The sequence below is a fragment of the Lagopus muta genome, chromosome Z, assembly GCF_023343835.1.
Source record: "Lagopus muta isolate bLagMut1 chromosome Z, bLagMut1 primary, whole genome shotgun sequence".
Taxonomy (NCBI): Eukaryota; Metazoa; Chordata; class Aves; order Galliformes; family Phasianidae; genus Lagopus; species Lagopus muta.
Window position 1 is genome coordinate 63,152,619 of NC_064472.1, and position 13,782 is coordinate 63,166,400.

Consider the following 13,782-nt stretch of genomic DNA (forward strand, 5'->3'; position numbering starts at 1 on the left):
TCTCAGCAGGATTCTGCATGAACTAACTTTAATGATAACTAATTCTTTAGAAGCAACACCTTCATTACCATTTAGCTTTCTGTCAAAGACAGTTGCTTATTAATACATAATGCAAGCTGAAATTTTAGAAGGCACATGTAAGGCCTTCAGAGCACTGCCTGCAATACAGCACTGAGAAGCCTGATGGCACAGGTGCTTGAGTCCACATCTGTACAGTGGAGGGGAGCACAGCACAGAGATGCAGAACAGCACCTGCCAATGCTGTGCCCAGACCCCAGTTCAGAATGAAAGCAGCACGTGAGCGGAGCTTGGAATGTACTCCTCTACTTACACTGTGCTTGCCTATTCAACTTAGATGACAGAATAAGATGCAAGTAAAACTCTGTCACTGTCAGCTGCACAGGAAGAAACTTGAGAACATATGAGACCTACTGCAGGAACTCCATCCTTCATTGGCTTGAGGAAATTTTTATTTCCAAGTGCAGGCTGCTTTCTCTCTCTATATATATCCACTATGAAGTAAGTACATGTAACTAACAGAAGGGAAAGTTTACTTCCAATACCCCAAGGGACCAAAATACTAAAGATCAAGATTTTGGGGTGCTTTTCTTAAAAAGTAAACTACGCAAGCTCCCTTGCTCTCCAGCTACTGGCACAGGCTCTCCAGGGCAGGGGGCACAGCCCCAAGCTGCTAGAGCTCAAGGAGCATTTGGACAATGCTCTCATTGTCATGGGGTTTGGATTTTGGGAGGTCCTGTCTGGAGCCAGGGGTTGAACACACGATTCTAATTTTCTCTCTTTTTCAAGTGAGTTTCATAACGCGTATCTGAGAAAGAGCATGATTTGGCTTACTGGTGAAGTACTCAGGTAATTAAACATGCATAATCTGTCAGATTATTGCACGTACACACTAACTGATCCATCATGTATAGCAGGAATTGTACCCCCAAGCTCTCCAGATAGAAAGCTCAAGTCACATAAGGTGTAGCTTTACCTGATAACTTAGCTGTCAGACAGCTCAAGTGTGCACATACACTGCACAAAATCATTCAAAGAAACAAAACCAATCTAGAATCCAATTGATATTTAGAAAATGCCTGCAACCCCTTTCAAAGAAAGAGAGGCTTAAGATCAGCATAATTATATTCGTCTCCGATACAGCAACATCCTTAAGGTAATGCTACTGATCACCTAAATCAAGTGGTCATAAAGCCCTGTGACAAAATGCACGTATCCCTATGCTTTCACTGCAACTGCACTGCATGTTAGCAGAGGAAACCAACTTTCCTCTTTAGAGAATTAGCAGAAGAAATGCTTTCCCGCAAAAAAAAAAAAAAAAAAAAAAAATTATATATATATATAAATAAACACCTTCTTGATGCATTTCTGTTGTTCCCAGATTTTCAGTCTGCTGGACGAGTCTGAATTGAACTGAAAAAAGCAGGGATACAGACCCAGCAGCAGCAGTGTGCTTGGTTTTCAGGAAGCAGCAATCCACTCTACGCAGTCACTTCACTGAAGTGAAGCAGTGCACAACCACTGCAGTTTAGCATCCAAAGGAGGCTTTCAGAAATTAATAACTTTCAGTACTTTCACTTTGGGTTTCTGTAGCTTAGTTGTTTCTGTTGTTTCTTCATCATCAGCACTCATTCCATTGGCCCATCGCCCAACTGTAACCTGGTCTGCAGAGTAAGAAACAAGAGTTTATGGAAAGACTAAACATTATCATCAGATTGAGCTTTCAGATTTGAGAAACATTTGGCCCATAAGGGCCTGCTTTTGGTTCAACAAAGATCTATCAATTTAGACATCTGAAACCAATTGCCTTCAACAAGTGTGTGTCTGTGTTTTGTACCCTAATCCCCCCCACCACAGATTTTAAATGTTCCAAAATCTTATGCATCCCTTCCTATTTGACTGTCCAAAAATTCAGAGGGTACACAAAAGACACATTAACTCTGAAGCCCTAATAACTCTTGTGTGAAGATTTCACAATGTGTCAGGCATCTCTGAATGTAAAGGAAAGCATTCTTGAAGAGAGAAAAATCGAGAAAAAAATTACATTTCTCAACTTACCTCCCTAAATATAAACAAACACTTTTCCCCTCCCCCATTTTAAATATTATTTTGACCAGTTCTCTTTCATACTGTTCATTATACTGCCCAAAAGCAGAAAGAGTTGCAGGGATTTTTATTTTAACCTTGTCTACAAAATTACAGTGGCCCTACAAATCAGCACTTGCTAGCTCCTATTAACTGTCATACATATGTACACACCACTACTCCAGACTGGACCAAGCAATTCAATGACTGCAGCCACTCATGTGAAGGAGCAAGTTCTTACAGGTTGCCTTCCAGACTCCTTGCATAGTGGATCTTTGCTGGTCAGCACTACCCACTGCTCAGGAGCCTTTGGTGGAAAGAGATGGCTTGACTTTCAGCAGTGCTGTTTCCCACAAATATTTCTTTTCTCCTACAGCATCTGCACAGGATTTCCATTTACAAAAGGTATTAAGCATGCAAAAATATTTTGCTGCTAAGAGTGTGCAGAAGCCCAGCAAGAGACATCACAGATTTGCAGCAGTTCTCTGACAGGCACCGTCCAAACCAATCTGCTGTGGCTGGTAGGTTTGGCAAAAACAAAACAAAAAACAGAAAAAAAACCCTAGGTTTCACATCAGAAACTTCTGAGAGCAGTAAAGACTCAACCTCACTCGTTCCAAACTAGCAAACCAGCACACACCTAAAATGGCACAGACGTGCTCTCAAACACAACACCTAGACTATATTGCATCTGTACGATCATTTAGAAAAAGCAGTTGAAGTACAGAACTCTACTGCCTTTGTAAATGTTTTTCACATCAATTCTTCAGAAACTTATGGCATATTATTAACCCAAATGTTCTGCAAGTAGGAAAACCAACAAATGTTTCATCACTTCAGTAATGTGTTGTTCTCCAAACCTTGGACAGTTTTGCCTCTCTTAAATTTTTTTTTTTGTGGGTTTTTTTGTTTTAAAATAAAAGATACATAGAGTATCTTCTATACATATGAAACAGAAAGGAACAGATTTCTTCTGTCTAATGGTTTAAGAAAAATAAATGCCCTTAGATCATATCCTGGCACATAAATTGTATAGCCCTATCATAATTCATATATTACAAAAATGCATTCTAATGTGTAACACATACTGACGAATTCAGTGCAAACCAATTTGCAAGGAGGTAAAAAGAAAGAACTATCAGTGAACAAGGGAAGCTGTTCACCCAAAATACTTTCTATCAATGGCCTTACCACAAGGGACGGCTCAGTTAAACATCAAACATTTCATTAAAAGCCAATCAGCTAAGCAGAATTCTAATCTACTTTTCTATCTGCACAGTTAGATGAAACCAGCGTATCAGCTGGCAAATCTAGCAGGACTGGCCCGCAGGCTCTTCTCAGAGCCCTTCCTCAGATGACTTAAATGCCTGCCTGCAGATGGAGCTTATAGCAACTGCCAGAACCACCACACTGCAACTGAAAAGACATTCAGCTTCTTCACACAAAGTGCCTGCAAAATAAACCAATCCTGCATTTTTTCTATTACAGCTGCTAACAATGTGAACAGCAACATAAAGAGACATTTACTCATACAAGCCTCAGAAGCATACAAGCTAGATTTTTTAAAATTGAAAGTTCCTTTTGCCTAGCAACTCACTGTCTCCTCTCAATAAAAGCACACATTTTTAAGGGCAATGTGCCATCTTGTTACTAGAAAGCTCTCTACTCGCACTCTATGCCACCTCCTGCACCTCACCTAAGTTCTGGTTTTCCGGACAGTCTTTTCTGTAATGCTCGACAGAGCCACAAAGTCTGCAGCAGCCACCTGTTAAAAGATAGAGTTGGAAAATAAAACAATACAAACCCACTCTTCTGCTCTTGAAAATTTTTGTATTACACTTCTGTAGTGACAACCTGTAGAAAAGATGCATCTCCACAGACAGGTCAATGCTCCTAAGCACTATTACATAACACCTTGCAGCAGATGAGCATACAGCTTTAGGAGCCAGCACACACACCTTCCTAGGACTCTATCTTACAGATAGCACCCACATGTAGTAGCAAGGCTCTGTCAATCACTGAATAGTACAAATTTCACTCACCACATACAGGATGTTTCTGCTTACTTACAAGGAAGGCAGGCATTGCAAAATCTGAGTGAAATCTACACACTTAGGTGTGGAGACATTTCTCAATAAAATCACTTCACCTGATGATCTTTCTTTCGTGAGAGCCCTTTTTGTGAGTGCCACAACCATTGGGCAACTGTATGATCAAGTCAATCAGTAGAGCTGATTTCTTAGAACATCTGGAAGTCGTGGCCTATTTTTCAACTCTAAATTTCTCTTTGATCTTTTACAGTGTCACTTTCCATATAAGACAAATTATCTCTGTGTGTAACTATGACAGACCTTATTTTCTGTGAACACTTCTCATTGTCTCATTGTTGCTGAAGTGTTAAACTACAAAGGCTACTAAGGCCCTAAACAGACCAATGTATGTTTCTATCACATTCTAAGTTGTACATAAATTGAAACACACATTAGCCACATACAAACAGATTACGTTTTTTTTGAAATACTCTTGAAACTGTCAAGTGTAAGTAAATCCTCATACTCTGCACTTCACCTCCTCTTTAATGCTAAGATCAAAATTGAAATAGGAATCTCCAGATAGTGAATACTAACGATGAATTCTGTCCATCTGATCTGTGTTCACCAAGAATAAAAGACATCTGAAAGTTGCTCTTCTTAATCCAAAATGTTTCTTGGTTCTGTGTCACATAAGTAGGAAAAATATGTTTTATTTGCAACAGATCACTGCACTCACCTTCGGCATACAATCCTTTGGGATTGTCAGGACATGACCTTGATAGATGTCCCATCTCACCACAGATGAAACATTTTGCATATGGAAACGCACCTGCAAAATTCCACAGATTACAACAAAAGTTAAGAACACTGTATAGTCACAGACAACTCTGAAAACATTGTAAGAAACAGTATGATATAGGATAGTGTAACTGCAACGCCAGGTTTGTTGTCACAAGACTGTATTCCTTTAAACATATTAATCGCTGTCTGCAGAACAGACCACAAATCAATGTATCAGTAGGAAGAAAACTCAGACCAAAGCACCCCGCAAAATGCAAACTCCTCAATCGTACCAACAGCTGGGTCTATCTTTGCCTTGCATTTGCCAATGTCATGCTCTGTGGATCCACACCGGTAACAGATTCCTGTACCCATATCTTGACTTTCCAGTACAGCTGGACAATCGGCAACACCATGGCCAGGTTCCCTGCAGTGGAAACATACCTTTAAAAATAAAAAATAAGTTACATGCATTTTTATAAGCAGTTCACAGAGCAAAGCACAGCACTTACAGGTGGCATAACTACAGAGTTTTCTTACTTTTGTTATCTGATTATCATTTTTATCTGCCAGATTTCCACTAGGTCCCAATGTACCTTGGCTGAAGCCTAGGAGGTGCTAATAAATACATACCTCTTGCACTGACATTTGAAGTTACTCCAGTATGTTAAGCCAAGGTTCAGTGAATAGCTCAGAAAAACAAACAAAAAAACAGCCTAACAAGGCCTCTAGGCTTTTCAGAAGGCAAGTATATCAACAACAGCTTAACACTTCAAACAAAAATGCTTAAGACGAAAGAGCCATTGCAGCACAAACAAATTAACTGCCAGTGGTCTCTGCCTCTAAACAAGGTGATTATTGGTGCTTTTTTCCTTCACCAGTAACGTATGCAGGATTTTTGTCCCAGGCCACTGGGAACTGAGCACTGCAGCTGAGTGACAACTTCTGATCCTCACTGCAGCAGAATTAGTTCCCTAAGATTGTTCTGGACATGTAAAAAGTAAACACAAGCAAAAACGTGTCAGTACTGATGTCTCAAAAGCTGCTTATATGAGTTGCTGCATTGCAACTCATTTATAAACAAAAACTCATGGTAGTTTGTATGAATGAGTAGCAGTCACTTTCTTTGCCATTTCAGAGTCCATTTAGAATAACTTCATGAGCGACCACTTTCAGGTGGTCTCATTTGGAGTCTGCTGGAGATCTCACTCCAGTTCTCAGGCAGAAGGTGCTGCAAAAAAACGATCCCATAACATGATGAAATTGCAAACGCACACAGGAACACTGCACTGTCACATAGAGAGACAGAAAACACATTTCACCCGGGAACAAGGCTGGCCATTCCCCAAAGCGCTGCAGATCAGCACGTAAGCAGAAAAGGCATGCCAAGGGTGAAATTCCCTTAAACTGCGTGTGCTTAATTAAGTCCACTTACGCTAAAACTCACTTTATAGAACCACAGGACCAAACCTCAGCAGGGATTCAACCCCGCTTAAGGCTGAGATGCTCCCTTCCCCTCTACCACCGCGGGCACCAAGCTCACCATGGCGTTTTTCCTTGCCTCCTGCCTCCTCAGCCTCCTGCCCTCCCGCCTACGGTCCTTCTTCAGGGCGGCCGCCGCCGCCGCCTCCTCCTCTTCCTCCTCCCGCCCCCGGCCGTTCCCCGCCTGCTTCAGGTACGCCGCAAACCCATTGACATCTTCGTTTTGGTACGTTTTTTTCCTTTTATTCTTCCTCTCCGGCCCGCCCTCCGCGGGCCCCGCCGCCATCTCCTCCCAGGGCGTGGACTTCAGCGCCTTGCTGCCCGCAGCGGCGACTTTCCGAGCCCACCTGGTCATACCTGCAGCCGTCCTCACAACTCCCGCCGGAAGCGGAACTCCCTCCCCGCTGCTGCCGGCGCGGCGTGTCGTCACTTCCTCCTTCCACCGGAAGGGCAGCTGCCGCTCGGCGTTCCGCCGCCATCTTGGGGAGGGGGGCTTGTCTGTGGGGACTGATGTGTGCGCCCTCGGTGGCTGCACTGCCTGCTTTCTTCTGGTTACGTTTCCTAGCCTTATAGCAGAGTTCTTGCAGGTCGGGAGCTCTGCAGGTGCAGTTGTGCTGGCTTAACCGCTTAGCCTTGAGTAAAAATAGTGCTTTATCACAGAACCATGAGGTTGGAAAAAACCTCTTAAGATCATCGAGTCTAGACATCAGCCCATCCCCACCGTGCCCGCTGACTGTGTCCCTCAGTGCCACATCTCCACGTTTCTTGCTAACCCATGGGGACAGTGAATGACTCCACTGCCTCCTGGGCAGCCCATCCCAGTGCCTGTTCACTCTCACTGACAAGAAATTCTAACTAATATCCAACGTGGACCTTCCCTGGTACAACTTGAGGGCAGTCTCTCTTGTCCTAACACTGTTACGTGGGAGAATGGCCCAAGCCCTACCTTGCTACAACATCACCTTTCATCAGGAGTAGCGCTGATGGCATCAGAGTGGTCCATTCCTGCTGAACCTGATTGAAAGCCCAGAACCAAAAAACTCCCAATGGAATTGGAATTGATCACACTTCTGTCTAGATTGCCCCATTAAGGTCACAACCTAAGCCTCTGGGACTGCATTGTTCTAAATCCCAGCAGAGCAACGGAAGAACAAAATACAGTAAGAACTTGATTTCTCAAGTCAGTCTTCTTAGCATTTATCTAGACCTCCATTGCCATACTTGAATGGATAGAAAAGCTGGGCAACATTCCTTCTTTATTAGTCATCTTCAATGTTTGTTACTCCTTCGAGAAGCAGATGTGGTGTGCTTTGCTGATTTTCCAAGGCTTTGCTTCCACTAGAGGGAGATAAATGTTCACAGAGAGGGCACTGATGTGTGTTTTTGCTGTTAAGCGGCATCCTCAGCAAGAACCAGCACGGATTTGGGAGTAACAAAAAGTGTGTGATTTGCAGCCAAAAATAATGAATGCTATTTAAAAGCTCCTGTTAATAAATTAGGAAATAAAATCAGAAAGACTCCAGATTTGATTTTAAAATTAAAAATAATAAATTTTGCCAGTGAAGTTACAGTTCAATTACAACTTGAGGTCCTGGCTTTTCTTACAGAGTCCTGCTGGTAAATCTGTAGTTCAGGAATGTCCAAAGCTAATTCTCATAAATGGCTACTGGAAACAGCACCAGTGCATGATATGGAACATAAAAGCAGCTGTGGGTCCCGTAGATATCTAGCACAGCTTCTGATCTCCTCCACACCAAACTTGCAGCAGATAGGCCTGCAGCTGCCCTGCTGGTAAAACAATACAGGGAAAAGCTGAAGAGCAGCATCAGCAAGAGCAGTAGAGTTCTGCTGAAGTACAAGTACTGTCATCTCTTTTTGCAGTCTGAAATCTTCTGTGCATTATGTCTCCAGAAGACAGTGCCCCTTAGGGTCCCCAGTCACGTTTATTTTACAGCCACTGGAGAAAGCTGTTTAGTATCTTTCTGCTGAACCAATAAGACAGCATTCCCTGTACAATAATACAACAGTGATCACACCTGTGCTGATTTGGATTTTAGTTTCAACTTAATTTCAGTCACATTTCACATTAATTTCAGTTCAGCTCTGCTGCACACAGGCAGCAGGTGAGAAATAAGCAAGACAGCAACCATGAAAATCATGGTAAAAATGTATGACCCACCCCCTCCCTCTTCTGATCATTTCAGTCTTACTCCATATACCTATCAATCAATAAACATACAAGTCCTCTGTCTCTACGGAATGCAATTCAGTGGTCTCTGCAGTTTTTTGCTGAGTTCCAAGCAAAATGTTCAGTCGCTTTTAACCCCCGAGGAATTTGGATTACCTCAGATTTAACTGGCTGTCTAGTCTTATCAACATACAGGTCTTGTTAGGCTTTAAGAATTACATATTTTAATTGCTATGTGGTTGTTACTGATTTCCACAAGAGGCATAAATTTTCCTTGTAATTCTGTTCATCCCCCATTGGCTGTCAGTATAACTGAGGAGAACTCCTCATTCAGAAAATGTAACTAGAAAACTGGAAGGAGAGCTCAGACGTCTTGATAAAGACACACATGTAGACAAAGAGGTTATGGACAACATTTTTACTTCAAAGAGGAACACATATGCAAGAAAGTAAACTGAAGTTAACTCACATCATTAGTCCTTTACATTTTTCCCTTTATGTGGGAAGCTCATAGGTCCATGTGAGTCCCCAGAAGAATGAATAGGTGATCAAAATATGTTAATGATCCTACTTTACAGTAATAACCTTATTATTGTAAAGAAGCTGTTATTTTCTCATTAGGAGCCCAGTCTCCAAAAATTAATTACACCAAGTGAGTTAAAAATGTAGTGTCAATAGCAGCAGTATGCTGTGCCCTTCTGGCAGTGGACAGAGTTGATTTTGCAGGGTTTCTGTAGTGTAGCCAGTGTGCTTCAGTTCACACTGTGTCTTAAAGCATCTTTGCAGGAAAAGAAATGGCTGTGTAAAGTCTTTAATCTTTTAATTAAGCCTTAAACTGAAAATAAGCTGTAAAAGGCATTAGAGTAGAAAGACGAACATTAATTATTTTGTCAGGTCTTAAATTAAATTCCAATAGATAATATTAGTAAAGTAATGTAAATATTAGCTGTAATTTATTCCCCATGTTATCTGCCACCTTTTCTGTTTCCGGAGAAAAAAATATATCAGGTCTATTCAGGTGCATATTAGTCTCGTAAGAGTGACAGTTTCATGAACTTTGAAGGTCTGTCAAGTCAGCTTTTGTTGGGACAGGGAGTGATTTTAGGTATATTGTATCAGAGTATCATAGGTAGAAGCAATTACAGTTGTCAAAGCTGCAGACCTGGCTTTTAAGCGCTGAAGTCACAGTTCAGAAAATGGTTCAGTTCAGCACACACAGTCCCATCCACCAACATCTCCCTTCAGAGAGCTCGCATAACAGTGATTGCATTTTTTTGCTTTAGTCCATGAGTTATGTGAGCACCAATGCGTGGAAAAAAGCCAAAACTCAATGATCACATAGTATGTGTGTTGTCAGCCACTCTGATGCTCACGTTTTGTTTTTATTTCTCAGGAAAAAAAAGAGACTTACTGTATATTCTCTATTGCAGTGCAGTTTTTCTGTACTAGCAGCCCATATTCAGCACTTCAGTGGTGGATAGACCCTTATAACTCGCCAAAAAACTGAACAGCTCCAGGCAGTGTATTTGTTCAATAGCCACAGGACCTGACTGTTAATAAATGGAAATTAGTCATTTGCATGTGTTGTAGGAGTCCCGTTAGCTAGCAGAGGAACCCTCTTTTTGAACCCTCTTTTTCAAAGAATCATAGAATATCCCGGTTTGGAAAGAACCCAAAAGGATCAAGTCCAAACTGTCTCAACACAAGACCACCCAAAATTCAAATTATGTCTGAGAGCAATGTCCAAACACTCCTTGAGCTCCATGGACTCATGGCCATGCCCACTGCCCTAAGGAGCTGTTCCATGCCCACCACCCTTTGGTGCAAGAACCTTTTCCTGGTATGCTGAAGGTATATATATCTCTGTGTGTTTCTCTCCCCTTGGGTTCCCAGACTGGAAGTACCCCTTGGCACTGCCTTCCCTCCCACCTTGCATGAGCAGCCTGATAGACCACTGCTGGGCTGTGATGGGGCATGACCTGGGAGTTTGCTTATGGTGATCCCTAGTTGGCAATATGTTCATCAAGAGGACTGTAAAACTACTTGAGGCATGGGATGTAGCTCTTCTTGGTCTACTTAATCAAATAAATTCTGAATATTTATAGAGAATCATTGTATGAATCTATTAGGAAGAATTTTATTGGCAGAAAAGGATCTCAGCAATGCAGAATTGGCGACATGGGAAAACTAAAGATGAGAAGGAAAAACTAACATCATATGTCTAGGGCTAGAGCAGCAATCCAGCTTTTTAAACCTTTAATATCTTCCTACTGAATCATAATTTGTATGATGCTCACTCTCTCCCTCTCTCTCTCTCTTTTCTTTTTTCCTTGTAACTTTCCAGGCTTGCTTTATCTGTCTGTCTATCTATCTGTCTATCTGTCTGTCTATCTATCTGTCTGTCTATCTGTCTGTCTATCTATCTGTCTATCTATTTTCGTCCTGCTGCAGCCATTCTCTGACGCTTATGCCCTGGAAACAGTGCAGCTGCAGCATTGCTCCCTTCAAATTGTCAGTGACGGCTGTACAGATAGCCCCCATGCCACAGGATGTGCTCAGCTTGCAGATGAACACAGTCCAGACAGACAGGAAGCTGGTGAGGACTGGGTAAAGTTGTGCAATTTAACACTAATAGATATTTGACTGTCCAGGTTTCATTTAAAATACTGGATGAAAAGAAGAATGAAAAAACATTGTTAATATTAATCAGCTGAGTTACCTTTGCTGACAGTATGAAGGTCATGGATAGTGACCATGGATAGTGAAAGTTAGCAGGAGTGAAATATGTACATGGCAAATAACAAGCCTTAAAAAAGTGATCTGTACAAGGAAGAATATTTTAATTATGAAGGGTATACTTGGAAGCCAGCAATGTGAAGAAAGCCACAGTTTAATCACAGTGGACTGTGACTCATAATGGGGCATCCCTATTTTGTGAAGGCTTACATTTCCATGTGTGGTTAGAGCACAGGAAGTCCAGGGCATTTCTGTGACTTATTTCCACAGTTGCAAGTGTTTTGCCAGAAGTAACTCAGCCACAGGATCAGAGAATCATGTAGGCTGGAGGTCTGGCAGTAGCCCAGCCCAACTCTGCTGCTCCACCAAAGCAGGAGCAGCTTAGATCGGATCGCTGATGTCCTTGTTCCTTTGAGTGTCGAGTATCTCCACGTCTGTTCCAGTGCTTGACCACTCTCTTAGTGGAAAAAGTCATCCTAACACCTAACTGGAATTTCCTGTGTCCCACCTTCTGTTTTTGCCTTCTGTTCTATCACCACGGACTTCCAAAAAGCTTGTCTTGTCCATCCTGTGGTGTAGAAATCAGTTATGTACATCAGTAAGATCTTCCCATAACCTTCTTTTCTCCAGACTGAACAAACCAGTTCCCTCAGCCTCTTGTTCTGCATTATGTGCTCCAGTACCCTGCCTGCCTTGGTAGCCCTGACCTGGACTTGCTGCATGCTGTTTGTCTCTCTTTCTTGTACACAGGAGCTCAAAACTGGACACAGTCCTCCAGAGGTGTTCACATAAATACCACATGAGAAATAATCAGGTACCTCAATTTGTTGGCTACACTCATGTAATGCAGCCCAGTATGGGCAGACTGCCAACTCATATTCAGTTTGCTGTCCTCCAGGACCCTAAGCCTTTCCAAAGCTGCTTTCTCCACATTTGTGCTCCAGCTTGTGCTGTGGAGTGGAGTTACTGTGTTCCAGATGCAGGACTTTGCAATTGCCTGTGTTAAACTTCATCAGATTTCTGTCAGCCTGTTTCTGTGCTAACATTCCCTCTGTACAGCAGCCCTGTTCTCCAGTGTACAAGCTGCTCCCTCTCACTTAGTGCTACAGTGGACTTTCTGACTATTTAATACACCCTAACATCCAGGTCATTATTGAAGGTCTTAAAACAGCATAATCAGCTCTGATATGGACTCCTCAGGAATGAAACTAGCAAATGGCTGCCAGCTGGACTTTGTACTGCTGTCTGTCATCACCTTGTGTGTCAGTGCATGGAAAGTGAGACTCTAATCAGAGCACTTTTGGCCCACAGTTGAACTTTCTATTAGCCTGAGCATTCTGGAGAGCTGACACTGAAGTTGTTCCAGATTTAGTGGTTTGCATTCTGTGTGAAGTCAGCAGGCATCTCTTTCCCTTCCCCAGAATTACTTACTGTTATTAATGAATGTTTAGGAAGATTAAAATCATTAGGTAATCCATGTAATGTAGATGAGGAAGAAACACCAATCAAGTGGAAGCTCCAGCCTGTTTCCAGTAACAGATTTCCTTGAGCAAGAAGCAGGAGTGCACCATGCTATCGATTTAGAAGAGTTGCTAATTCTCCAGTCAGTTCTCAGTATCTGATTTTTAAAGTGGAATTATTATTATTAGCTTTGCAGTCAGCTCTTCAGACATGACTCACTGAAGAACTTTCACAAGGGGCTTTAGCTTGGGTTGAAATGGAAGCGTTCGTGAAAGACGCTTTACTAAGGGAATCCTTAACACACAGGAGAAGAATTAAACTAAGATGGGCTGTTCTCAAAAAGCAACAGGTCTTGGCTGTAATACATTTTTCTGGAAGATGGGTCGGCACTAGTCTTCCAAATAGTGGACAGGAGTCATTTTTGGAGAGAAATTCACAGACTCTTCTAAAGGCACAGAAGCTGCTTCAGCATTACTAGGGGTTGGAGGCTGGGAATGTATTAGAGGGAGGACCACAAGCTTATAATGCTCCTCTGGTCTTCTATAGACACACACTCCTGCCCACTCTCACAGGTGCCAGGAAGAGAGATCTGAACCGTCTGTCCTAGTGGCTTGCCACAATTTCCAAGTTTTCTCCACAGTACTTGAAGAGCTGAAACATTTCTGGCTAGTACTACTGACAGCTCAGCAGCAACACAGGCAGCAGTCAGCACTGCATGTTCTGGGCTTTTTTTTGGTTGTAGTTTGTTTGGTTTTCTGAGAACTGGTGTTTTGACTGTGGTTACAGTGAAACACTGAGTATGTTTCGATATGCAAGAAGAAGCAATGGGACAATAGCTGTCTGCTGTTTGTTCCTTCCACCCAGCTGCTCACTACATGAAGGCATATCCTAAGCACATCCTTATACATCTCACATAACAATTAGCAGGAGCCTGTTTCCCTGGCAGGCTTGTGTTGGCATAATATCAGGAAATTGTTTTGCTGGGGGTTTGAGATAACG

The 13,782-nt window shown here is 42.3% G+C and overlaps 1 protein-coding gene across 2 annotated transcripts; it reads right to left on the reverse strand.

Annotated features, from left to right (window-relative positions):
- Positions 1 to 46: 46 nt before the first annotated feature.
- Positions 47 to 6,787, reverse strand: ZCCHC9 (zinc finger CCHC-type containing 9). Of its 2 annotated transcripts, XM_048931230.1 has the most exons (5): positions 6,460 to 6,787; positions 5,210 to 5,360; positions 4,873 to 4,965; positions 3,800 to 3,868; positions 47 to 1,682 (listed from the first exon to the last, which is right to left on the reverse strand). In XM_048931230.1, exons 1-5 carry the CDS (start codon positions 6,751 to 6,753, stop codon positions 1,567 to 1,569), a joined length of 723 nt encoding a protein of 240 aa, XP_048787187.1. In that variant the 5' UTR covers positions 6,754 to 6,787; the 3' UTR covers positions 47 to 1,566. The 2 variants fall into 2 exon arrangements, with proteins under 2 accessions (XP_048787187.1, XP_048787188.1); XM_048931231.1 differs by lacking the exon at positions 3,800 to 3,868.
- Between the last annotated feature and the right edge of the window lie 6,995 nt (positions 6,788 to 13,782).

Excerpts from the sequence above, each read along its gene's own strand:
- ZCCHC9 (XM_048931230.1), bottom strand. The coding sequence starts at position 6,753 with ATGACCAGGTGGGCTCGGAAAGTCGCCGCTGCGGGCAGCAAGGCGCTG. Across the intron at positions 5,361-6,459 it reads AGGCAAGGAAAAACGCCATG|GTATGTTTCCACTGCAGGGA; the intron begins GTGAGCTTGGTG and ends TTATTTTTAAAG. Across the intron at positions 4,966-5,209 it reads AAAGATAGACCCAGCTGTTG|GTGCGTTTCCATATGCAAAA; the intron begins GTACGATTGAGG and ends GGAATTTTGCAG.